This window comes from Diceros bicornis, chromosome 21, assembly GCF_020826845.1.
Source record: "Diceros bicornis minor isolate mBicDic1 chromosome 21, mDicBic1.mat.cur, whole genome shotgun sequence".
NCBI classification, from domain to species: Eukaryota; Metazoa; Chordata; class Mammalia; order Perissodactyla; family Rhinocerotidae; genus Diceros; species Diceros bicornis.
In genome coordinates this window covers 35,815,501-35,842,480 of record NC_080760.1, presented here as the reverse complement: position 1 = coordinate 35,842,480, position 26,980 = coordinate 35,815,501, and the positions used below count along the sequence as shown (strand labels likewise).

The window sequence follows — 26,980 nt, the reverse complement described above, 5'->3', positions numbered from 1 at the left end:
TAATTATTGATTGACAGTGGTTCATTTTAAAATATAATATAGCTCAAACTGTGTTTTGTCCATCCATACTGTCTGTATATTTTTTATAGAACCTCTGTAATTTACTAACTTGGTTGCCAAATTGTCACTACTATGTATATAATTTTTCCATATCAAGTAACTTGCCTATAGTAGGCACTCAGTAGTATTTGTTGAATTGAGTTAGTATTTCAGGTGGTGGTCTTTTGATGAAAATGTTGACATAGACTAGATTTTTTAAACTGTGCCTGTTGCTTTGAGAAGTACATGAGGATAAATTCAAGATCTGCTTCCAAACTACTTCTGAACTTGCCGTTTGTAGAGGTTGTCAGGAGTCTAGCATTTTAAAAAAAGTGTTACAAGTCAGTTAAACAAATTGATTTAGTTACGTAAGTGAATTCATTTTTTAGTCACAGATTGATTTTCAGTAAAGAGTGGCATTTATAGCCATAGTCAGTTATTAGGCTGTAGCAAGTGAAATGAAGAAATTTGGTCTCATTCTCCTTTTTCACATCACGTAATCGCAAACCAAAAACCCAAATTAATACTTTCAGATGGAATTTCTTTGTGACAACTATCTTCTTTTTTTTTTATAATTTTATTTATTTATTTTTTTTCCCCCCAAAACCCCAGTAGATAGTTGTATGTCATAGCTGCACATCCTTCTAGTTGCTGTATGTGGGACGTGGCCTCAGCATGGCCGGAGAAGTGGTGCGTCGGTGCGCGCCCGGGATCTGAACCCAGGCCACCAGCAGCGGAGTGCGAGCACTTAACCGCTAAGCCACGGGGCCAGCCCTGTGACAACTATCTTCTTATCTTTGGCGATCTTTTCAGCAAGATTGATATAGATTAGATATTGTGAGAAAGTTGAAGTATATTAAACATAATGAGAAAGTTGTCAGTGTGATTAAAAATAAAATGAATACAGTAAAACCCAGGCAGTCTTGAATACTACATGTAGAAGAGAATTTGGTTCATAAATCCTTTGTTTTTATTTTATAGATCTCTAAAATTGAAAAAATAAAATGAATAACAAAGAAAATTGTATTTTCTTTCAGCGCTGATTCCCCTTTGCTGTGGATAAGGATAGACCCAGATATGGCAGTATTGAGGAAAGTAGAATTTGAGCAAGCTGATTTTATGTGGCAGTATCAGCTCCGCTATGAGAGGGATGTTGTTGCACAGCAGGAATCCATTTTGGCCTTGGAAAAGTTCCCTACTCCAGCATCTCGGCTTGCACTGACTGACATATTAGAACAAGAGCAGTGTTTCTACCGAGTAAGAATGTCAGCTTGCTTCTGCCTTGCAAAGGTGAGATTATCTACAGTAGAAAGAAAACAAAATGACTACTGCATATTAAAAAAAAAACTCTGAAGATGAGTAAAATTCACCATAGTCTTTAATTTTACTTAGTAGCTGGTCCTTTGAAAGCTGTTGCCAAATGCTTTTAACAAGACTGACTTGAAAGAAACATGTTTTGGTCTGAACATAGAAATGCACCAAAATTTTATAATTGTCAAACTGGAAAGTGAGATTTTAAAGCCAAAGAGAATTTCTCACCATTTTCTTGAATTGCCAGTCACATTTTTAAAGCAAAGAATGTATTTGGTAAGAAATTCTTTGGTTTGGGTGATATTTTACATTATAGTAATGAAAGCGTTTCATCTTAATTATCCCCCTGTGGTGATTATTTCATGTTGGTTTGGGCTTAGTAATCGATCTTATTGATATGTAATTTAAATGATAGGTTCTGTAATTTAACATGCTAGAAAAGTTAATTTATTAAGAAAACTAAATATTTTTCTTTAGATGCAAAAAAACTGAAGGTAGAACAAATGAAAACCAGAAAAACGCAGACAAAAATTTGGCCAGAAATACTGGTTTCCAGGTATTTAAAAAGCATCTTAATAATAGGTTCATTCCCATTTAGTGACTCTCTTGCCTTCCTCACTGCTAAATCCATTTGTCCAACATTTCAACAGATTATAGTGGTTTAGGTTTGTTTTATCTTTGATGGTAATTAGTGAGTTGTTAGATTCCTACATTGGACTCAGATATATGAGGAAAAACGTGAATGTCTTTGATAGTCATCTGCTAAGGATATACTTTCGTGGCTTCTATAAAGATCTTTGTGATTCTTGCATGCTAAATTCTTAGCAGATCCATAAAATTATAGACTATGTTATTTAAAATTAATTTTTTCATTCTTTTCAGACATGATGTTTATGTACACTAAAAATATCAATAGCAAGATAAGGTTTTTTTGTAAAACATTCTTAGAGACTTAAATGGTAGCACTGTACTTGGCTTGTTTTTCAATTAGGGTAGATTGAAAAACCTTATTTAAAATCCATGGTGATGTTTCTATCTGATAAATTTTAAATGTTAGAATTACATCTGCCTAAATGGACAAAGACAAGCTTATTCAGAATAGAAGCCTTTTGCAAACATGTTTTCTTAAAACATAAAAGAATAGTCCCATTCAGAAATTAACTTATAGGAAATATTTATAAGTGCACATAAGAATTTTTGGGGGGATGTGAGTTTGTATATTTTCTTAGAAATGATAACGCAAGGCCAAAATGTATTAAATTTCTGAAAATTGAAATTGTTGAAAACTAACCAATTGTATTGATAACTTTTAGAAAGCTGTTTTATTTATTTTAAAATATGTTTGCAGTGGTGATGGGAATTACTTTGTCTTCTAATTATTTGCAGATTGCAAATTCAATGGTGAGCACGTGGACAGGACCGCCAGCCATGAAGTCACTCTTTACTAGAATGTTTTGTTGTAAAACTTGTCCAAACATTGTGAAAACAAACAACTTTATGAGCTTTCAAAGTTATTTTCTTCAGAAGGTACAGTTTACTTTCTAATTGTCTTATGATTGTTTTATGCCATCTGTGTATCTCAGTTTAACTTGGGGACTATTCAAATCATAGATATGTTTACTTTCTTATAGAAGGTTTTCCCTTTGTTCTTTTTTTGCTTCTAAAATTTTTTCCAAAACTTTAATTAAGTGATCATTCATTAATTTTATGAGCTGTGTGGAGGTAACTCACTATCCACATTAATACTAAAGTGAATAGAAATGGATAGTTTGACTTTCTGTTTGGTTATACAGGGGATGGAAGTATGGGAGGCTTTCTAAAATCTGGACAGCATATCTGAGTCAGAGACAGTACAACATACAGCTCTAGTTTCAGTTTCAGCTCTGCTCCTCACTAGCAGTTTTCATGAAGACAAGTTTCGTAACCCTCCAAACCTCAGTGTACACACTGTCAAATTTATCTCTTTTGGAATTAATTAAAATCAAGCATGTGAAGTGTTTTACACTATATTTATCACATAATAAGTCTTTTATAAATGGTAATTTAGAAATCGGTGGTGTGATGGAGTCATTGTTTTAGGAAGGATGTGGGAATGACGGAGAAGTCAGCGTTTGGGCAATTCGGAAATTTGTAAATTTGTAAATTTTTCGAGTAATTTAATAATAATGAAGGCAGAGATTAGATTAACTAGATTGAACTAGAATGGGGAGTGATGTTGAAGTAGGGAAAACTAATGAAGCCTATTCTGTCATGATTTGGGTATTGAAGAGTATGAAAAAGGAGACATGTTGAGGATAAAGCAGGGTTGAGAAAAGACATTTTGGGTTAGTTTGGTTTGTGTAGGGGGAGAAAAAACTTGAGGCGTGTTTGGCACAGTGGAGAGGGAGAGATGAAATATTCAAGTGGGAGCAAGTCAATATAAAAAAACATGATGGAGCAAATTCTGAAGGTATTAGTAGTGGGTGGGACACAGTTGGGAGGTTAATTTTAGGAAAGATAAGAAAGATAAGAACACTCCTTTTTATGAGACAAGTGGAAAGCAGATTGAAAGCAAGTGAAAAGATAGATGCTGAGGGAGATGTTAGGCAAGGTGACATTTATATATCATAAAGGGAAAAGTAAAAGGATTACCCAGCAACCTTGAGACGCCTGCTGAGAGTGGAAGTCGTGATATATTTATACTGAATTTCATTAGCAGAAAAAAATCAGGATGATTCAGGTTTGGGGAAAGGCAATATTGGTGTAATTGAAGAAGTCTGTGGCATCGTGTTATTTTATTTTTAGGAGCTGAACATATACTTAACGTGTTGCTCAGCTTTTGCCTTTTCACTAATTTATAGTATGGAAGTGAGTTAATTTCTGTGTCTACCCAGTACGTCCCCTCAATATTTTATTATGTCATTGTGCTTCCATATACTTTAGATTAATGTTTTTCAAATTAGGAGTTGTCACCCGTTAGTGAGGGGCTCATGAAATCAATTAGAAAGTTTTTGTTTGTTTGCTTTTTAAATAAAGGAAAACAGTAGGCAGTATCAGAATGCATCATGTGTAATGAGGGTAGGTATAAGGTTTTTTTGGTTTTATTTTTTAGTTTGTATACTTTGTATTTAAGCGTGTGTGTGTGTATATATTAGGTTGGGATGTAAATGTATTTCTTACTGTAGGTTGCAGTCAAAAAAGTTGGAAAATCAGTGCTTTTAGGCCAGGTCATCTTTCACATAATACTAGTGGCAAAAGAGAGAGAGAGAAGATTAGTGACTAAATCAAACTTGAGTCCCAAAAGGACAGAACAGGCATAGGACAGATATTTCAGCGGAGAAGAGCCTTTCCCTTAGTTGTTCCTACAACATCAACACTGATTGTCCTATTGTTTCCAGCCCTTCAAGCAAGCAAAGGAGCCATCCTCTTTATTGTCCCCCAGTTACAGGGTATAGTTATTTTGAATCAGAAGAGGAGATAGTCCAAATCTCCCTGTGTACTGGGGACTATGATGTCTATTCATCTGTAGTTGTGCTTTGAGTTTAAATGGTTTGTTTTACCGCTGGAGGTTACCACTGTATGAGTCAGGTTTCTACTGCTTTAGAAGAGTTGCCTATGAAAGTTTGGAAAGGGGAAGGTTAGGCTGGATTTCATATAATTTACCATTTTTCCTTAGGCTGAGGATGAGGTGGTACTGGAGAATCAGTCTTCTCAGATTGATGATTGAATTCTATTATCTGCTACTTGCCTCCAGCCCCTATACAGTCATGTGCCACATAACGACATTTCGGTCAATGACGGACTGCCTGTACAATGGGGTCCCATAAGATTAGTACCAGATAGCCTAGGTGTGTAGTAGTCTATACCATCTAAGTTTGTGAAGGACACTCAGTGATGTTCGCACAACGACAAAATTGCCTAATGACACATTTCTCAGAATGTATCCCTGTCGTTAAATGACACATAACTGTATCATCTAATCCTAAAAATGGTTGTGAGGAAAGTAGGCTTCTGCTCAGTAAGCAACTAACTAAAATAATCCAGCTTAGCAGGCAGTAAAGTAGAAGTTGAGTAATAGTCTATCTACTGTTAAAATCCATACCTTTTCCATTGTAAAATACAGAACTGAATTTATATAATTTCCATCACATACACTTTGCTTTAACGAATGAAGACAAAGGCACATTGGCTACAGCATGCACCCAGTTATGCAGCTGTCCCCTTGGTTTTCTACTCAGCTCTTTTGTTAGAATGTTTGAGACATGTTCCCAGTGGGAGAGAGTGGGAGTTAGGGGGGTTAGGCTCCATTCAGATACCTATGTCAGCCCTAGAGTAAACCTTTCAAATATAGTAATGAAAAAGTTAGGTTATATGCTTAAAGAAGTTTTTTTTTGTAGACTATGCCGGTTGCAATGGCTTTATTGAGAGATGTTCACAACCTTTGTCCCAAAGAAGTCTTAACGTTTATTTTAGACCTAATCAAGTACAATGACAACAGAAAAAATAAGGTAAGATACCTTAATGAATAATAAATATTATAAAACTGTGCAGTAGTATTTTGTTTTAAAGAAATATTTAGACTGTAAAACCACTATTGAGTCCATGGTACTTGAAATTTCTAGGGATAGAAACATATAAATGTGATTTATTATAATAACCAGCGGATGAAGATTAGTTGGTTTTTAAATGTTCTTCATACCTGTTGTAATGTGGAGATAGTAGTGCATCAGATTTTGGGCAGCCAGCTAAAACTTGTTTTGGTGAAGCCTCACAGCCCAATTTTATATTTATTCCCTTTTTCTCTTACCAGGTGATACCCAGAAAACAGTTCTGTCTTGGGATAACTTGTTCATTGATGAATTTAACTTTTTTCTTTTTTACCATTATGTGTGTTTATTCATTTATTTAGCAAATAGCTGTTGAGTGCTGTGCTTCTAAAGTTATTTCACCTTACTCATTATCCTAATAATTACCAAATGTTTTTAAGAATATATGCTGTGCTAGGCGGTGTACCATATTAAATAAAAAGGAGGTGGCAGATGCCATTCGGAATTTCATTTATTCATTAAACATGTACTGAACAACGGCCGTATATCACAGTCTGATTCTGGGCCCTCAAGGATTCAACCAAATGGGGAAATCAGACAAGTAAACTGTTAACAGTCATTCATAACTACTACAGTGGAGATATGTATACATAATTTTCTAGGGGAATTCAGAGAAGGTACTTCCAAGGGTACAGAGAGTAAGACTCAGGGAAGTTTTGTACATAAGAGCTGACCCTCAAACTGAGTCATAAAGATGAATAGGATTTTCCTAGTCTATGAATGGGGCCAATATAGGAAGATTATTCCAGGCAGAAGGAACAGCACGTATAAAGACACTTGTAACTGGTAGAGTAAGACCAATTCATGAAAAGTTTAATAAAACATTACAACAGTAAAAAGAAGAGTCACAAGTATGTTTATTAAAAAATGGTGATTTATAATGAAAATCGATAAGACAGATTTTTCCTCTTTCCTTTAAGTGAGTAGAATAACATTCAAATGAATTAAGCTAAAACGAGTCCTTAAAAAATAAGTGCTTTAAAAGAATACATTATAGCTGATATACTTTTTCTTTCCAATTTTGAATCCTGTTAAATTTTTTGTGAGATTCTTTCCTTTCTAGTCTGCTGGTTTGTTTTGATTTTCTTTTTTTTTTTTTTTTGTAAGGAAGATCAGCCCTGAGCTAACATCCATGCCATTCCTCCTTTTTTTTGCCGAGGAAGACTGGCCCTGAGCTAACATCCATGCCCATCGTCCTCCACTTTATATGGGACGCCGCCCCCGCCACAGCATGGCCTGACAAGCGGTGCGTCAGTGCGTGCCCGGGATCTGAACCCGGACCGCCAGCAGCAGAGCGCGTGCACTTAACCGCTACACCATGGAGCCGGCCCTTGATTTTCATTTAAAGTATTTCTTTCTTCCTCCAAACATGGATTTTTTAAATTTGAAAATATAAGATTAGGATTTGGGATAGTTTCAAATCAGCTTATAATCAAATGGAATAGGAAAATATTTTGTACAATTATTTGTGTCCATTTTCTTGTTTTGGAGAGTGTTTATATAATTTAACCCATGGTGGCCCCTATATATATAATTTAACTCGTGCTGGCCCCTATATAGTACTTGCTACTTTGCGAAGTGATTTCACTTACTTAATTCCTTTAAACCTTACCTATTCCATAGTTGAAGGTTTTTTTACCTCTTGTTTGACAAATGAAAGCAAAACACAGAGGTTGAGAGTCTAAAATTACACAGGAAATGTAATCAGGAATTGAGAAGTCAGCTCCTGCCACCCATCTGTGTGGTGATCTTTTTAGTACACCCTGTTGCTTTATACGATGCTATCATATGTCATCATTTATGATTTTGTGAGGTGCTCACTGATAGATTATTAAATTGTACACTTCATTGTTTTTGTGGAACAATATAAAACTCATTATTTTGTTTTAATTTCGAGAAGGCTAATCAATTGTTATAGTTAGTGATGTAAATTAAGGCTATAATATATCTTAATCTCTGAAGATATTAAGGATAGAATAGGGGCCAGCCCCGTGGCGTAGTGGTTAAGTGCGTGCGCTCCGCTGTTGGCAGCCCGCGTTCAGATCCTGGACGCGCACCGATGCACCACTTGTTAGCCATGCTGTGGTGGCGGCCCATATAAAGTGGAGAAAGATGGGCACGGATGTTAGTCCAGGGCCAGTCTTCCTCAGCAAAAAAAAAAAAAAAAAGAGAGAGAGAATTGGCATGGATGTTAGCTCAAGGCTGATCTTTCTCACACACACAAAAAAGGATAGAATAAATGCAAATAATAACAGTAATAATAATAATAATAGCTAATTTTTTATGTGTTGCATGGCCTGTGCCAAAACATGGGTAATCTAATATGATCCTCATTAGATCTCTGAGATAGATACTATTATTATTTTAGTTTCCATGTGAGGAGATAGAAGCTAGTAAAGGATAACAGATTTACCCAAGGTCACATATGTGGCAAGGCCAGGAGACAAACCCAGATTTGTCTGATATCAAAACTTACTCTCTTAAAAAGTATGGTTGGGAGAAAAAGATTTTGTTGTCATTTAAAGATTTATAGATTAATGAATTAAAATTTGCAGAAGAGATGTGATTGGGTGGATGCCTAAAAATATGTCATTTGTTGGCTTTATCGATTTGTTTTTAAAGTACCTCACTTGCAGCCACAAATGGTTTTTCTCTGAGGGCTTTGGTTAAGCATATTTAAAAAAAAGGTTCACAGCATAGATACAAAGTTTTTAAAGTACATGAGAAGAAATGACAGCTATTCTAAAAGTAAAATTAAATTAGAAACATAAAACATTAAGTGCCAAAAAGAAGTTGGGACTTGGGGGGAAACTATTTTAAAAATTTTAACATCTCATTAATTGGGCAAGAACATAAAATTCAGTATTCTACATGAGTTAGTTTTCAAGAAGACTAAAATTTAATCCCTTTTAAGGCTAGTTATTGGCCATTTTATAATTTTATTTATTTATTTTTCCCCTAAAGCCCCAGTAGATAGTTGTATGTCATAGCTGCATATTCTTCTAGTTGCTGTATGTGGGACGCGGCCTCAGCATGGCCGGAGAAGCGGTGTGTCAGTGCACGCCCAGGATGCGAACCCAGGCCACCAGTAGTGGAGCGCGCGTACTTAACCGCTAAGCCACGGGGCCAGCCCTGGCCATTTTATATGAATATCTTTTTTACATACTCATGTATTTCTAATGTATATTTCTAATAAATCATATATAGGTTTATGAAATTTCTCTGTCTTGTTAAATAAGGTATGCAGAATGTGGGTTGAACCATTCCTGATACCAAAGAAGAAAAGGTTGATAAATGCAACAACATTAAAATAAAATTAGCATGGTGGGGAAAAAAAAACAACCATAACGGAGGGAAGAATTAGGACTAGGGAACTGAAGTTACAGAGATTAATTTTTCAGTCATTAGAATGGTCTGAAAACAAAACTTTGTCCATAGTGAACACTTGTGGAATTCTTTTTCTTTGGTTTTGTTTGTTTGTTGTGTACCTTATTTTTTTTCCTGCCCAGTATCCGCATGTTTAGGGACTCTGTCATTATGTGTGTCAATGTGTGGTTCTGCCTCCACAATGGAAATCAAAATGGGGTAGATATTCCTCCTGTGTCCCCTGGCAGTTTGAGTGCCACAACGTACTCCTAGCACTGCTGATAGAATTCATTCATTTGCTCCATGTTCAAATTTCCAGGCCAGAGCATCTGATTTGCTGAGTTTAAATCAAGCCACACACAGATTGCCTTTGAATAAATTGCTTCTCTGGGAATTGACTGGGATAGGGATTTAGGAATTAATTTTTTTTTTTGGTGATTTCCTCCTCCATTTTCTCTGCTTCTTTTGCTAGAAATCCTGTTATTCGTTATGTTATGTCTTCTGCACCAGCCCTCCAATTTCCTTGTGCTTTTCTTCCTATTTTTTATCTATTCTTTTTCACAAAATTTCAAGAGTTTTTTTTCAATTTTATATTCTAGTTTAATTTTGATCTTGATTCTCTGCATATTTCTTTCTTTTTACTATATGTTAAGCTATTAGAAGGCATATCATTGGTTATTTCTCAGACAATATTAATGATAGTTTTTGGATTTTTTTTTCCCCTTACTGCTCTTCTTTTCCTTGCATACTCTATATCCTCTTAGTCGCTTTTTTCCCTTTGTTTGCTCTGGTCTCTCTTATTTATGTTGATGCTTTCCTCAAATATGTGGTAACCCTTGGTTGTATGTTTATATATGAGAATAGAGTACTAAGTAGCCAATTTGAAAGCTCTGTATTACCAGCAGGATTTGTGGACTGTGGTCTTTTAGAGGAATCTGGCTAGGTCACCATAAGAGTGCCTTACAGGTAGTAAATATTTATTGAGTAAGCTAATGTATTACTAAATAGTGAGTCTCTTTCACTCTTTTTTCTAATATGTGACTCCACTCAAAGGACAGAGTTGAATACTTACCAGAGAACTTGCTTGTGTTTTCAGATAAATTATGTTTTTAAGTTATAAATATTTTATTTTATTCATTTTTAAATAGCGTGACTTTTTTTATCTTTTTGTAATTATTTTTTGACTTAGTTTTCAGATAACTATTATCGTGCAGAAATGATTGATGCCCTTGCCAACTCTGTTACGCCTGCAGTCAGTGTGAATAATGAAGTCCGAACTTTGGATAATTTAAATCCGGACGTGCGACTCATTCTTGAAGAAATCACCAGGTTTTTGAATATGGAAAAACTTCTTCCGAGTTATAGACACACTATCACTGTCAGGTATGAGGATTCTTTACATTTTCTTTAAAGTTATTTGTTTTTATAATTATAAGAGAAATTTATTCTCATTATATAAAATTGGGAAATATAGTAAAGTAAAAGGAGAAAATTAAAATCTTCTATGATTCTACCATCACAGATAAATTATTACTATTTTGGAGAATGGCCTTTTAAATTTTTTTCCCTTGTAACTATATACATTTGTAATTACTTGGCATATATTGTATACATAGTTTTTGTATTCTGTTTATATCATAAACACTTTCTCATGGTCATCAGCAATTCTTCATATGCATTATTTTTGATGTTTGCATAATCTTTTATCCCGTTGGATATAGTGTAAACATCCCTCTATTGTTAGGCTTTTTTTTTTTTTTTTTTTTTTGGTGAGGAGATCAGCCCTGTGCTAACATCTGCCAATCGTCCTCTTTTTTTGCTGAGGAAGACTGGCTCTGGGCTAACATCCATGCCCATTCTTCCTCCACTCCACGTGGGACACCGCCACAGCATGGCTTGCCAAGCAGTGCGTCGCTGTGCGCCCAGGATCCGAACCGGCACACCCCGGGCCGCCGCAGTGGAGCGCACGCACTTAACCGCTTCCCCCACGGGGCTGGCCCTCGTTAGGCTTTTTTTAAGATGACCTTTTGCTTCTGTCAACTTCTTGGTATATGGCTATCAAAAAGTTCTATCTGCTTCTTTAGGAGTTTGCTAAAAATAGTTGATTCACTGATTCAAACGTTAGGAAGAGTTTTAACCTTCTATAGATATTACTGACTAAAATATATATTTCTAAAACTTTGGAGAAAATACTTTATTTAAATTATATATATATATTTTTTTTAATCTTTTGTTTATTGCAGTAACATTGGTTTATAACATTGTATAAATTTCAGGTGTACATCATTATACTTCTATTTCTGCATGGATTACATCACCACCCAAATACTAATTACAACCCATCACCACACACATGTGCCTATTTATCCCTTTCGCCCTCCTCCCTCCCCCCTTCCCCTCTGGTAACCACCAATCCAATCTCTGTCTCTATGTGTTTGTTTATTGTTGTTATTATCTACTACTTAATGAAGGAAATCATACGGTATTTGACCTTCTCCCTCTGACTTATTTCACTTTGCATAATACCCTCAATGTCCATCCATGTTGTCACAAATGGCTGGATTTCATCGTTTCTTATGGCTAATACATTTTTCTGAAGTGTGTTCCTGTTTTAAGTATAATGATATTAATTATATTAATGATAATTAAGTATAATGATACCTGAAATTGGATTTCCAAACAAGTTTTAAATTTGTTTTCTTTTAATAGGATTTAGATATTTTTAATTTTTATAATCATTGCAAAAATTTAATGTTACAAAATTAAAAGGTAGATTCAAATCACATCAATTTTTCAGTTTACTGTTACAGATTAATTTCTAATACCTAAAGAACAAGTTTGATTCAAAATACTTTAACAAAAGTATTTAACTGTAATACTGTTTTCCTAGTTGCTTGAGAGCCATACGAGTGCTTCAGAAGAATGGACATGTGCCAAGTGATCCAGCTCTTTTTAAATCTTATGCAGAATATGGCCACTTCGTGGACATTAGGATAGCAGCTTTAGAAGCAGTTGTTGATTATACTAAAGGTAATGCTTTAGAAATATATGCTCATATCATTTTAGAAAGAAATCGTTACTATTTAAAGCCACTCTTATTGGGATTTTCATATTATGTACAATACAGGTGTTTTAATTTTAAATTCTTGACTCACTGATTTAGAAAGAATTTTTGGTAAATGTGGAATTTGTATAAGAATTAATGAGAGAAAAGAATAAAATTATAGATATTTTTGGTCTTTCCAAGAAGTCAGCTTATCATTACATATTATTTTAAGAAATAGAAGATGATTTTGGGGGAATTTCTAACTATATAAGAAGGACTCAGGAAAACATCTTGCACCTGTCACAAATTTGTATCTGTGCAAGTGTAGAGCAAGAGATATAAACAAGAGCTTTAGTAGGGGGATTAGGCAAGGCTTCATGAAGTTGAAAAAAACATAAGGCCAAAAAATGAATAAGAGAATACTATATATCCCAAAGATTCTCAAAAATACAGAAGGGGAAGATAAAGAGATGCAAATGTAAAAAAAATTAAGTCATGAAGAATAGAGCAGATGGAAGAAAAGCAATAATCCAAGAAATAACGGAATACTTCAAAAGGGTGTAAATGAAACTGACCTAAGCTAGAGTCTGGTGAAATTTAAAATTTTAAGGTTAAGGAAAAAATGTGTAGGTTCCTAGGAATATCAGAACTCGGTTATTGTACAAGGTAAAAGAATAATGTAGCCTGTGACTTCTTCAGAATATGAAGAGTTCAAAAGACTGAACAAGTGACTTACATAATGTTTAGGGAAAATTATGACCTGCCAGGTTGTCACTCACGTAGCTTAGAAGACTTAGAAGTACATCTCCTATGTAACATTCTTAAAAACAAAATTCCCAAAGATACTTTTCAGCTGACCTGGAAGTGAATCAGAATAACTCAAGATTGATGAAAGTGTGAAATGAAAGACCTAGTGATGAGCAACTATGCCTGTAAAATAAAGAGCTAATCTTAAACATTTGTTAACATGGTTGTAAAAGTTAATGCAAATTTCAAAAATAATTCTTTAGTATGCAAATATAGGAAATATGTAAATCTACATCTAAAATTCCAGATTATAGCACTAAAATATGGAAAGAGTGAAGAAGTTAAAGTATGCTAAACTTCTCATCTGCCTTTGGAAAGAGAGGAAGAGGTGAGAGAAGTTCTTTAGTAGCTTTTGGTTAATTTTACATGTTAAGTAGAGGAAAATATACTTAAATCTTTATAATTTTTTGTAAATTTCAGTAGAAATACTTGTTTCTGGTCGGAAATTTAAGAGTAAGAACAGTATACTGTGTATATTATATATGATGGCCTAAGTTCAGAAAAGACTGCCATTTGTTCTTTTTTATCGAGGGATAAAATATTTTTTCTTTTAAGAAATAATGGTGAAAATAGTGATTTGTTTTTTTGAATGAATTTCTTGGCAAGAAAAAAAAAAATGTAAACCTATATCAGTCTCCAGTTTTGTTTTGACATTTTACCAATTCGTGAAATCTGTAAGCGTAGAGATCCACCAAATGTGCCAGTATTCCCAACCTTCTTTCTCAAGGTATATGCATGTTCACATAAATATGAAGATTTCATGAATTAGTACTACCTGAAATGAAATAGAATGCTAATATTGTGATTTCCAAAAGAACACTGAATTAATAAGTATAATTTGAAAGGTGTTTAAATGTGATCCATGAATCCAGATCATTAGAAAATGAAAACATTGAAAATATTGGAAATAAAATTCTAAAAATAAAGCTTGTCAAATCAGAAAAGTGAAACTTGTTGAAAAGGTGAATGGAAATAGTTAATGAGTCATTTTTGTTGAAGTCAGTTATATTTATAGCACTATTTTTGTAATTGCGTTTTATGTTATATTGAAAAGTTAAGGCTGCTCTTTAGTCTTAGATGAAAGAAATTGCTCGGGCACAAACAGTTTACCACATTGTATAATATAGTTGAGATATCATTGAGTATCAGACCTCTGTATAATTTGATTTAAGCATCTAGAAACACGATTTTATTTTAAACACATTTTGTCCATTTAGAGTTAATCATCTCTAATTTAGAGCTCTTAATAAATTATAATTTGCTTTATGTTGTATTTGCCATGGATTTGAGCTTTAGTGAAAAATATGCACTTGGTCCTGTTTTATGTTTTGGCTTCATATAGCACAATACTTATAAAATTTACAAAATGGCCTATTGCATAAAAAAATGTACGAAGTTGCCTACAGTCTTCAACTGTGATTGGAAATCCAGCAAAGGCAGAGTCCTAAATATTAAGTGTAAGCTCCCTGCTTGTCACTTGTTATTTAGTTTGTTATAATTAACTACATTTTCTTATTTTTATTTTCAGTGGACAGGAGTTATGAAGAACTGCAGTGGCTACTTAATATGATTCAGAATGACCCTGTACCCTATGTGAGGTTAGTTTTTGTGATATAATATTTTGTTTTGTAAGTTCTAAAGTAAATTGAATAATTTCAGAAGATTATGCATGGAACAAGTCTATTATTTTTGAAAATACAGGAATATGTTATGCATTTATTCGTGCCCTTTTTAATTTGATTTCCCTTTGGAAAGACATTTTAAAAAATATATTGTTAATAAAAAAAGTTTATGCCCTGCAATTTTATGTGTAACTTCTGTTGTAACGTAAAGAAAAGCTTATGTAACAGTTCGTAGTGCCCATGGAGGATCCCTTATATATCCACAATTATAAAACCTCTCTATTGATTGGTTTAATCTATTTTAAAAGTAATTAGGAACAATGTTTTGGTGTATCCCATTTCTTTCTTTCTTTTTCATATAAAATCTCAATTTTTATTAAGTAGACTTGGGATTAAAAAATGTAATATAACATTATTAAAACTTTAGAAAAATAAGAGAAAATAAAAGAAAATCCAAGTCCTGACATAGTTACTATTTTCATTTTTGTATCCCTTTCTAGTCTTCACTTCCTTCATTTCTGCTGCTTTCTTTTGCAAAGTTAGATGTTTATAATGTATTCCAATAGGATTAAATTTTTGACCGTTTCTGTCTTTCTTTGCACGTAATAGACTCTCAAATTTTTGTTCGTTTTAATATTAATGGTTTTATAAAATAAAATTTGAAAGCTGGAAAGTAACTTAGATTATAGCCATTCCAACTAGAAACAAGAACAGAGACCTAGAGACATTAATTATCCTGCTCAACTTGTCAGTTGGTAGATAGTTGATTTCCTCTAAAAAGACATACAAATAAACTCTGCCTTCTAGCCTCACTGCATGAGGAATCTACCTAAGAGATTTCAGTTCCCTAACAGAACATTATCTTTTGCCAATGGTGGTTTTTCAGGTTAGTTTACCAGTGAGTTCTTGGTTAAGTCACCTTATATTTCAGTGTTTTAAACGATGCTTATTATATAAATATTCTTTGTACAAAGTTTTGCTGTTACTATTTCATCGTTCTTGATTTGTGATCTAAATTGTATTTTAAATATTTTGTCTTTGTGATTGATGTACACTAAGGGTAAGATTGATATGGACAAAAATCTCATAATTACCTATTCTAAAGGACATATTCATATGAAAGAGGATAGGCAGGAAACCAGCCTCTTATCTGACAGAGCTCATGCATTTGGAAGTTTATAATAAGATCCTACGATAGCAAGTAGGAACAGAAAGTATAAATACAGTGTAAATAAAATTGCTTATCACGTATTCATTTATGTTTTTAATTCACAACCACAAAACTAACATTGACGCATATTTCTGAGATCTTGGAATTGTGTTTTGAAGACCATTTTTAGCAGATTATAGTAGTATGTAATACTTGAAGTTACTATATTTCTAAATTATGTACTATACCATGTAAATGGTTGCTTTTGAGATATTATTGTGGAACTGTTAATATTCAGATTTCAAGAGCGCTGTTGTTTACAATCTAAACTGAAATCTATTTAAAGATATATTTCGTGATTATTTTTGACATGTTTTCTTCTTAATTGATGTGGTTCATTTTTATCACCAATAGGGAACCTCTTAGGCTTTGCTTAATGTCATCTAGCCCATAGTTATACTCATAGTTAAAAAAATTCACCATGTCTTAAAAAATCTTTAATGGCAGTGAGTGGTCACAGGATAGAAGTGCTATCACACAGCAGTTATTGTATGTGTGTATTTTTGGTGTCTTGGGACCTATGTCTCTGTTTTTGTTTCTCTATTTTTTATTCTTTGAGTAGGAGCTCTGTCGTTTTCTCTTTGTGCCCCTTATTGCTTTTTCTTTTTTTTTCCTTTTCTTTCTTTATCTCTCTATTTATTTATTTAATTGAAGTATTATTGACATATAGCATTATTTTTGTTTCACTGTACAACATAATGATTTGATATTTGTATACATTGCGAAATGGTTACCACAATAAGTCTAGTTAACAGGCATCACCATACATAGTTACAAATTATTTTTTCTTGTGATGAGAACTTTTAAGATCTACTCTCTTAGCAACTTCCAAATATACAACACAGTATTATTGACTGTAGTCACCATGCTGTACATTACATCCCCATGACTTAATATTTTATAACTGGAGGTTTGTACTCTTTGACGCCCTTCACTCATTTCACCCATCCCCCACCCATCGCCTCTGGCAACCACCAGTCTGTTCTGTTACTTTTTCTTTTCTTTTTTTTTTTTTTTGTGAGGAGGATCAGCCCTGAGCTAACATCCATGCCAATCCTTCCTCTTTTTGCTGAGGAAGACTGGCCCTGGGCTAACATCTGTGCCTATCTTCCTCTCCTTTATATGGGACACCGCCACAGCATGGCCTGACAAGTGGTGCCTCGTTGGCGCCCGAGATCGGAACCCGGGCAGCAAGTGGCAGAGCGCACACGCTTAACCTCTACGCCACGGGGCCAGCCCTGTTCTATTACTTTTTCTTAAACTCAGTAAGTAACCATCATATAGAATTGCTGTATTCTGCTCTGTTAGTTGGCTAGAATTCTTAATCTTAAGATAGGTAAATATTTGTCTCTCTCTCAAAATCAGTGCCATTCTCTCCTGCCCCAAACGCAAGCATTTTATTTTTATGGCCCTTAGTTGATTTTTAAACTCCTAATGGTAAAATGGCCATGAATAAGAATTGAATTAAAAAAAATGTATATTTATTTTCCATTTCTGTCTTTATTACTATATATATCCTAATTACTGATTTTGGTAGAGTTAGATAAAGCTCTGAAGAATTTTAGGATGAAACCTTAAAGTCCAGAGGGAAAAAAAAACTAATTACCTGTAATTATTCTATTACACTTTAGAACCAAACTTGAACATCACTTCTACGGGATGCTTCCTTAACTCCCTGTGTTAGCTAGGTCATGTTCCTCAAGTCATAATCACCCGTAAAATCCTACAGTTCTTCCTATACTCAAGTACATAAATACTTTCTATATATAAATATTAGTTTTGTAGTTTGATTATTTGATTATCTCTGCTTCCCCCACGGGAATATAAGTTCCAAAAAGACAGGAACCATGTCTCCTTTCGCCACTGTATGTCTTGCACATAGCATGACGCCTTGCATGTAGTTGATTAAATACATGTTAAATAAATGGTTGGATACAATTTTTTCCTTTTTCTTCTGATCACGTATATGTTTAGCTTAATTCATATGTTAAAGAAAAGTGATTTTATCTCTGTATTGACAGCTTTGTATAGAAAAAAACTTTTTTTTTTTTGTGAGGAAGATCAGCCCTGAGCTAACATCCGTGCTAATCCTCCTCTTTTTTTGCTGAGGAAGACAGGCTCTGAGCTAACATCTATTGCCAATCCTCCTCCTTTTTACCCCCCACAAAGCCCCAGTAGATAGTTGTATGTCATAGTTGCACATCCTTCTAGTTGCTGTATGTGGGACGCGGCCTCAGCATGGCCGGAGAAGCGGTGCGTCGGTGCACTCCTGGATCCAAACCCCGGCCGCCTGTAGCGGAGCACGGGCACTTAACCACTAAGCTGTGGGGCCGGGCCGGAAAAAACTTTTAAGATGTTTATTTTAAAATGTTTGGGAAAAGTTCTCAGTCTTTTATGTTGGTTTGATGTTTTAAATGTGGTAATAGGGTTGTCTCCTTTCCTTGTATAGTCTTCTCTCAATAGAAGATTTTCAGATTGTAAATCAGTTCTTCATTAAGATATCTTGAGAATTTAAATGGAGTAAATGCACTTTGGTTAACCTGTGTATTCAACACTCTGTTAATTTTACACATCTGATAATATAAAGAAATAATCTAGATGTATAGTTTTTAAATAAATAATTTAAGTCTAGGTGCATTGTTTTTAAACTAAAATGAAATTTACGTTTTTGAAAATTATAAAGTTTCTTTTCAATGGGAATGACTTTTTTAAATACTTATACAAATTGGGAAAAATACAAAATCATATTAAGAAAACTTAGAAATAGTGTAGAATTACTTCAACGAGAAACAACATTCTTAACATTTGCATTATGGCTTTCTAGTCATTTCTATGCATGTATATACTTTGTACATCGATAGAAGAACCATTAGTTATATTTGTTTTAGATTGGGTCGGAGTATTTTAAACATGAAATGGAATTGTCTTCTTGTTTTGGAATCAAGCATACATATGATTACAATGTATCAGTTCCTTAAGGGACATTCTTATATCCAGTGCTTTTTTCTCTTGAGAGATTTTGAACATTTTTTTGGTATTCATTTACTCCATTTCTTACAGATAGTGATTGGCTATAGGCTTGGACTGGCCCACCAAGAAAATTCTCAATTGTTTAGGGAAATAATATGATGTTTTTGCTGCTATGAACATGACATAAACCCATGACATTCTCAGGATTTGCTTCAGGTCTATTCCAGATGCCTGAAGCATACACTTATTGTGAATTTTGATGCTTAATCTCTGAAAAATTAAGCATAAGATTTTCATTGTCTTCCCTTAAATTTTATCTCCTCTGAGTATTGCTTTGAGTGTTTAGTCCTTTATAAATATTTCCTTGTAAAAGGCTGTCTTCTATCATCTAAACTTTAAACAAAACTTTTGAAGAAATGTTTAATTAGCTAAAAGTAATACGTGTATTAATCATTATTGCTCTTTTAGTGATAAATTCAAAGATATTTCTGAAGCACCATGTACAGTTCATTGGCATGGCTGTAAAGAGTTTGTAATCATCTGAATAAATACCGTAAAGTTTTATTAGTTGGGCCCTACTACTTTGGTATTTGGGGTAATTGGGAAAGCAGCTGGATAGAAACTTTTCTCCATCATGCAAGTTAAAAGTATAACAACATTAACAAGCTCTAAAGAAAAAACTCATCAACATTTTATTTATTTATTTTTTTGTATCTGTGAGAAAGATTGGCCCTGAGCTAACATCTGTTGCCAATCTTCCTCTTTTTGCTTGAGGAAGATGGTCCCTGAGCTAACATCTGTGCCAGTCTTCCTCTACTTAGTATATGGGATGCCGCCACAGCATGGTTTGATGAGCGATGTGTAGGTCTGTGTCCAGGATCCCAACCCGCAAACCTCAGGCTGCCGAAGTGGAGTGCATGAACTTAACCACTATGACATGGGGCTGGCCCCTCATCCACATTTTAAAAGACGTTATTTACCTGTAATACTGGTCTATCCTTACAAATAGATTTTGAGATCTATAACGACAGGAATTATGTTTATCCATAAAGATAGGAAAATATGGATATGAAATATCCATAAAGATATGTATCCTCTTTCGTATTACCTATCTGTAAATTGCATCTATAACCACATTTCAGTTTTCGTTCTCATAGCCTTTCAGTAGTCTTTCATAGTCTTAAAATTTCAAAGCACAAAAGGATGTTAATGTGAGAATCTACATCTTTCAGTTTTACAGACGTGGAATTGAAGCCAAAAGGGGTTAAGTGACTTAAACTACAACCTAGCAGTTCCACTTTCTTCCCATCTCTTTCTCAAGTACAAATCCGATTTGATGTCTTATGACCAACATTTAAATATAAAAATTTCTCAGGTTCACCTTCTTTAAGGTTTTGCTAACCTCAATAAAAATTACAACCTAAGTTTCTTTCTTCCTCAGTTATATCCAAGCATTCCATTACACTGAGCTCTTGAATTTCTCAGACCTAGTCCTAGGCCTGGCTTTTATCCCTTTGCTAAATGCTAGGCTACTGCTGTAGCTTCCTTACTTCTCCTTTTCTTTCTCTACCCTCTTTTTATGGTGTCTCCTACTCATAGCATTGGACGTTTTCAAATTTTGTTTTTATCATGTTACTCTATTTTTCAGAAGACTCCATAATGTGTTCAGGTAGCCTCTCATGAGATAAAAACTCTTGATAGTGGAGTTTAACTGTCACCCTCTATGAAGATACTTTTATTAATTGACTCTCTTAAACCTCAGCTTATTTTGAGGAAACTTTTTTGCAATTTCCATATTTAAAATGCTTCTCCACATTTCCATGCTTTACAAAGATACTATAATAATGAAGTTTAGGTTCATTTTATTATTGCAAATGTGGACTTCTTCTTGGCCTGTATGTGATTTTTTTTGCCCCATTTTAAGATTTTTATATTTACCAACCAGTCTTTTTTGTAAACTTTTCTAAGGAGAGTAAACTGTTTATTTTAGAAGTGGGATGAGAAAGGTTGGTTAAGAATACATAGAGTCAGGTTTTAGAAGACCTCATTGTATGCTAAGGTGATTTTAGGAAGAACAAACCCACCAGGATTTTTTAGTGAAAAAAAAACAATAGTATGGGGCCGGTGGTGGTGCAGAGGTTAAGTGCGCATTCAGCAGCCTGGGGTTTTGCAGGTTTGGATCCCGGGTGTGCACTGTCGCACCACTTGTCAAGCCATGCTGTGGCGGCGTCCCATATAATGTGAGGAAGGTGGGCACGGATGTTAGCCCAGGGCCAATCTTCCTCAGCAAAAAAAAGGAGGATTGGCAATGGATGTTAGCTCAGGGCTGATCAATAGCAAATATTTAGGATGTAGCATAATGTCTTTTGAAATGAAACTAAACTTAAACACAAAGCTAGATGTAAGAAGAAAGATGATAAAATAAGAAAGAGGAACTAGAGATAATTTTCAAAAGGTTTTATTTAATGGTCAGCATAAATTTAATTTTTTTTTTTATCTTTCAGGCATAAGATTCTAAACATGTTGACAAAGAACCCGCCATTTACTAAGAACATGGAGTCTCCCTTATGCAATGAAGCCTTGGTAGATCAACTTTGGAAACTTATGAATTCTGGTGAGACATATGGCAGTGCCTTTTAGAAAAATTTTTATTGTTGGAGTATTTTCATTTTACAATAGATTTTCAATGCTTAAAGAACTGTGGTTAATTTTTTGTCTCTTTTTTTTAGAGTACGATGTTTATAACACTTACCTTCACAGTGGTGGATGTGATAACGTTTGCTAAGGGTATATTCACTCACTTTGCCCCACAGGGTGGTTGAGGCAACAGAAGTGTTAATTTATTTGAAAGTGTCTCAAATGTTTAAAGAGCTGTAATCAGGAACCTACAAAATATTATTACTGTTATTTTTATTTCAGAAGATTACAAAGGGTTTAAAAATCAGTATTCTCACCTCTTTTCCCTAGCTACCTAGTGGCTTTTCCCAGAAGTAACCTACCTCTTGTGCCTTCTTTCAGGAGCAGTGTATATTGTTATTGTTCTGCACCTTGGAGATCATGGTATCGTCACAGTTTTAATTTACATAATTTCGGTGAGGTCAAGAGGCAGGATAACTCAGTGCTTGTAAGCACTAACTCTGGAACCAGTTTGCTGAGGGTCAAGTCTCAGCTGAGTGATTTCCTCTCTGTGTGACTTGCCTATGATTTTTATTTTATAAAATGGAGGTGGTGATGATACCTATTTCTGCAAACTGAAAATTAAATGAGTTAATATTTGTAAAGCGCAGTATCTAGTTCATATTAAGTGCTCAAAAATGTTCTTATACTACCATAGTAATGATATCATTATGCTTCTCGTATAGTTGAGCTATTTGTAGTTCCTTTTTTGTAAGTCATTCATATTCTTTGCCATTTTTATTTAATTGAATTATTGGTCATTTCCTATTGACTTGTAAATCTTGTATATATTTAAAGAATCTCTGATATGTCGAAATTGTAATACTGATTTTGGTTTAAAATTCAATCAAAAGCGGGGCTGAAATTTAAAGAATCTCTGATATGTCGAAATTGTAATACTGATTTTGGTTTAAAATTCAATCAAAAGCGGGGCTGAAATGTGTTTTGCTTAGAAGATAAATTATTACAGATAGATGGTGAGAGTATTCATTCTAGTAAGTATGTCACTTTATCTTCTCTCTGGGATGTTGGAAAATAACTTGTCCTGCCTATCTCATTAATGGCTACTTAACTGAGTCACAACTAAATGCCAAGTTCTGATTCTTTTTTAAAAATTATTTAATTTACTGACATTGAGATGTTAAGTGGTTGTATAACTTCTGTCCTTCAGTTTCATAATCACAATGCAATACCCCCCAGTAAAGGCACCATAGTAGATATTTCATTGAAATGTAATAAAATTGATAATAGTATGGCTCTTGTCCTCAGAGTACTCAGAAAACAACACATAAACCAGTTTATAACAATATTACCTAATTAGTTTTCTCATGTTTTCCCTAATCCCTAGAAGAATGATTGCTGCTGTTTTTATATAATGTTTTATATTTTGCTACTTGTGCTTGCCTTAAAGTATGTTATGATTACTATCATTTAGATCCAGGGAATGAGCACACAAGTTCAGGAACTTGTAAAGGATCATTCAGCAGTTAATATGTGGCACAAACTGTATTGTGTTGAATATATTCTTAACAAGAGTTCATGATTCCATGACTGTGATGGGTTACAACTTTGAGGAAAGCATAATGAAATACAAGAATTCTCTTATCACCTTCTTGGGAAGATTTCTTGGATGAAATAAGTGTATATTTAAGATTAATGGGACAATTTCTATAAAACATTTGAAGCCCATTGAAAGGTTGTAGTTATACAAATTCAAGCTCTGGTTGACGTTTAGTATTTAATTTTGATAGTGTTCAGTATAAAGTACAGTTGCCGCTTTGGTTTGGAGTTCTCTGTGCCAGTAATCTAAACAGAGTACATCAGTGGGGCCATAGTCATAAACAATTTATTGGTCAGCTCTTCAGATTTGTAAATAAATAGGAGCAATATGAACAGTGGGAGTGGCATGAATAATTGGAAGGATTTTTTTGTTTTGTTTTGTTTTTAATGTTTTTGGAGAACACCGAACATTAGACAGGGAAGATTGATTAGAAGATTGCTCATTTCCCTTCTAAGCCTGAACCTCTGGGATACATGAATGAATCTGATCTAAGAAATCTTTTTTTTTGTTTAATTTTTAAAATTTCTTCTTTTTTATGATAAAAGTAAAATAATCATGTTACTGCATTTATCTGAACAAAATAACAAAAAGGAAAATATTACATAATTCCATTACATTGCCACTATTAAGATTGGAGTATATTTAGCCTTTAGGGAAAAAAAAATTTGTGTGTGTTTTTACAGTTGTAATGAAGGTTTTAAAAGAGCATTTTATCATGAGAATTTTTCACATTGCTATATTATCTTCTTAATAGTTTTTGTTTTAAGAAACGGTAATGAGAATTCACTTGTAACAAAAGGAGCTAGAACATCATCTAAGTCCCTAAATCCTGATGAACTCTGCCTGCCCCTCATTCCTTATTGAGGCTCCTGGGTTATCTGGTCGCTTAAGATAACCATCATCTTGATTTACATATGGAGAACAAATAAACTGTGTACAATAGGGATTTAATTATATTCACTTATTTATTTCTGCCTTATTCCCAAGTAGATTTGAGATGTATTGACTTTGCATAGTTATACAATTCATTGAACCCATTTAAAATATATTGGAGAGAATATCATGGCAATTAAGAAAGGATCATCTTACGAGATGGTCATCAGATGCTTTGGAAGAATCAAAGTTTGTTTGCTTAGCTGGTTTCAAAAACTTTTCAATAAGAAAATAATTATGGTAGGATGCATAGAAAGATTTAGTTGAGATTAGTTTGAGAGTGAGACAAATGAACTAAGAAATTACTAAAAACTCATTTATCATTCAATGATTATTAATAATACTCTTTTTAGAAAGGGGGGTCTGGAGCTGAGAGGTACAGAAGCTGGGGGCTCTTGTTAACTGAGTCATTTTAATGACCATGTACCAGAAGGAAGGTGCCCAGACTTCGGCTTTGGAGATCCCGGGACTGCCTGGTCTCTGCCCTTGGCTTGGTGTGTGGTAGCTCCACTTAGCCTTAAGTTCTAGGCGCTATTCTACTATCTTCCCAATAGTTTTTGCTTTGAAAATACACATACACACACACACACACAGACACACAGGGCTATATATGTATGTACATAGGCATACACAGATATCTTAACCCATTCTTTAGTTTAATTTTCTCATATAACTTTTTCTCCTCAACATTTTGTTTTTAAATTTTTCAAAGCTTGGAAAAATTTAAAGAATAGTATAGTGAATAACCATATGCTTTCAGTTAGGTTCACTAGTTGTTTACTGTATTTACCTGATCTCTTCCCACTCTTTCTTTGTCTGTATTTACACACCCTCTTTTTTTCCTGAATCATATGAAAATAAGTTGCATGATGATACTCTTCCCAAATATATACTTTATGGTATATATTCCTATGAATAAGGGCATTCTCCTACATATTTGTAATACAATTATTATACCCCACCCCAGCATATATTCCATATTCAGGTTTCCTCAGTTGTCCCCAAAAATGTCCTTATACTTACCATATAGCTTTCTGTTTTTTTTTCAAGGAAGATCAGCCCTGAGCTAACATCCATGCCAATCCTCCTCTTTTTGCTGAGGAAGACCGGCTCTGAGCTACCATCTATTGCCAATCCTCCTCCTTTTTTTTTTTTTTTCCCCCAAAGCCCCCGTAGATAGTTGTATGTCACAGTTGCACATCCTTCTAGTTGCTGTATGTGGGGTGCGGCCTCAGCATGGCCGCACAAGCGGTGCATTGGTGCGCGCCCAGGATCCAAACCCGGGCCGCCAGCAGCGGAGCGCGCACACCCAACCACCAAGCCACGGGTCCAGCCCCCTACCATATAGCTTTTAAAGTAATAATCCACCACAGAAGAAGTAAACATTTTTAGAGAGAAAGATTTTTCACATTATGTGGTCTTTGTCCATAGTTGCTTAAGAATCTTAAATACGTAGGTTTATTTTTAGTTAAAAATGTCACGTTGTTCAGGGGCAATTCTTTTTAAAGGTTTCAGATATTAATTTATTCACCAGTAATTTCTTCAGCACTTCCTGTTTGCCACTATACTATGTTTTGTGTATACAAAGATGCCTTGTGTATTAACTTAGTATGGTGGGAAAGAGACATAAGAGCAGATAAATTATAACACAAATAGGTAGTTGCTAAAATAGAGGAACAAAGTACCCTGGAAACTTCAAAAACAGAGCCATGAACCCTGCCTGGAATGCCAGAATGTTCATAGAGTGGTGACATTTGACGTAGCTCTTGAGGAATGGAAAAGAGTTTGCCATAAGAGAAAGGTATTTTAGCTGAGAGAATTATACATAAAAGCCTCAAGTTCTGAAAGCGTGTTTTGCAAATAGTGTTATCTGGAAAGATAGATTAGGATCCAAAAGTTAAAGGCCTCAGGCGTTTGTTTTTTATCCTGTAGGCAATGAGGATTACGTGGAGTTATGACCTAGCTAACTGCTATTAGCTGTATGTATTTTTACCGCACCGAAAGAAATGATTTTCCTTTTCTAAAGAAAAATGTTTCAAAATTCAGAACATTTGAGATCCTACCTTTTATAGCTTTAGGTAAGATTTTATAGCTTTATAGACCAACATGACAATAATTTAAAAAATACATTTAAAAAATAAAAATCTAAGAATTGGACATTTTTATTGATGCTTTGTATTTTATTTTAAATGTAAGTACTTTCACTAGTCTTGCCTGCTTAACAATGTTTTTTCACTTCGTAAGACATAGGCCTTCATTGAAGAGATAGTATATCATTGTGAAGGAAATTTTAGCCATTACTCCTAAGCTGCTTTCAGTGTTTGAGACATTACTTTAAAAATGACGTAAAAGCATTTATGTAATTGTTCAGGACATTGAAAGCTGTTTATTTAGATCATAATTTTTAGTGTTTGAAAGTTTACAGATACTCTCTAGGGGGTAGATTAAGGGACAATTTCTAACTCAGTTTGGTAGGATTTGCCAGGTTTCAAAGTAAGAAAATAAACAATTTTGATATTAACATCAGGAAATTTCAAAGTTTTGGCCCTCTTTCTTTCTCTCCCAAAGCCTCCCTCTTAGAAATAGGAATGGTAGAAGAAAATGAAAATGTATTATTCTTTGTAGAGAATTATGTATGTATAGACACGCATAAATATAAATGAAATCAGCTGTTTTTACTTAGTGTAAGATGGAGAGAAAGATCAAGACAGAACTACCCTTGGACAATTGTATTTGTCTGGCCCAACTCTGTACAAATTTCCAAGCTTCTGGGGCCAGCCCAATGGCGTAGCGGTTGAATGCACGTGCTCTGCTGCGGCGGCCTGGGGTTCGGATCCTGGGCGGGCACCGACG

General features: G+C 34.3%; 1 protein-coding gene across 3 annotated transcripts in view; it reads left to right on the top strand.

The window, feature by feature from the left end:
- Positions 1-26,980, top strand: part of TAF2 (TATA-box binding protein associated factor 2) — an 84,820-nt gene that overhangs the window by 39,122 nt on the left and 18,718 nt on the right. For 2 of the 3 annotated variants that reach the window (XM_058564845.1, XM_058564844.1), the window contains 7 exons: positions 1,077-1,329; positions 2,737-2,877; positions 5,727-5,837; positions 10,492-10,685; positions 12,193-12,332; positions 14,684-14,753; positions 21,462-21,571. In XM_058564845.1, the coding sequence (XP_058420828.1) occupies positions 1,077-1,329; positions 2,737-2,877; positions 5,727-5,837; positions 10,492-10,685; positions 12,193-12,332; positions 14,684-14,753; positions 21,462-21,571 (1,019 nt within the window). The remainder of the gene's footprint in view (positions 1-1,076; positions 1,330-2,736; positions 2,878-5,726; positions 5,838-10,491; positions 10,686-12,192; positions 12,333-14,683; positions 14,754-21,461; positions 21,572-26,980) is intronic. The other variant, XM_058564843.1, reaches the window with a different exon arrangement.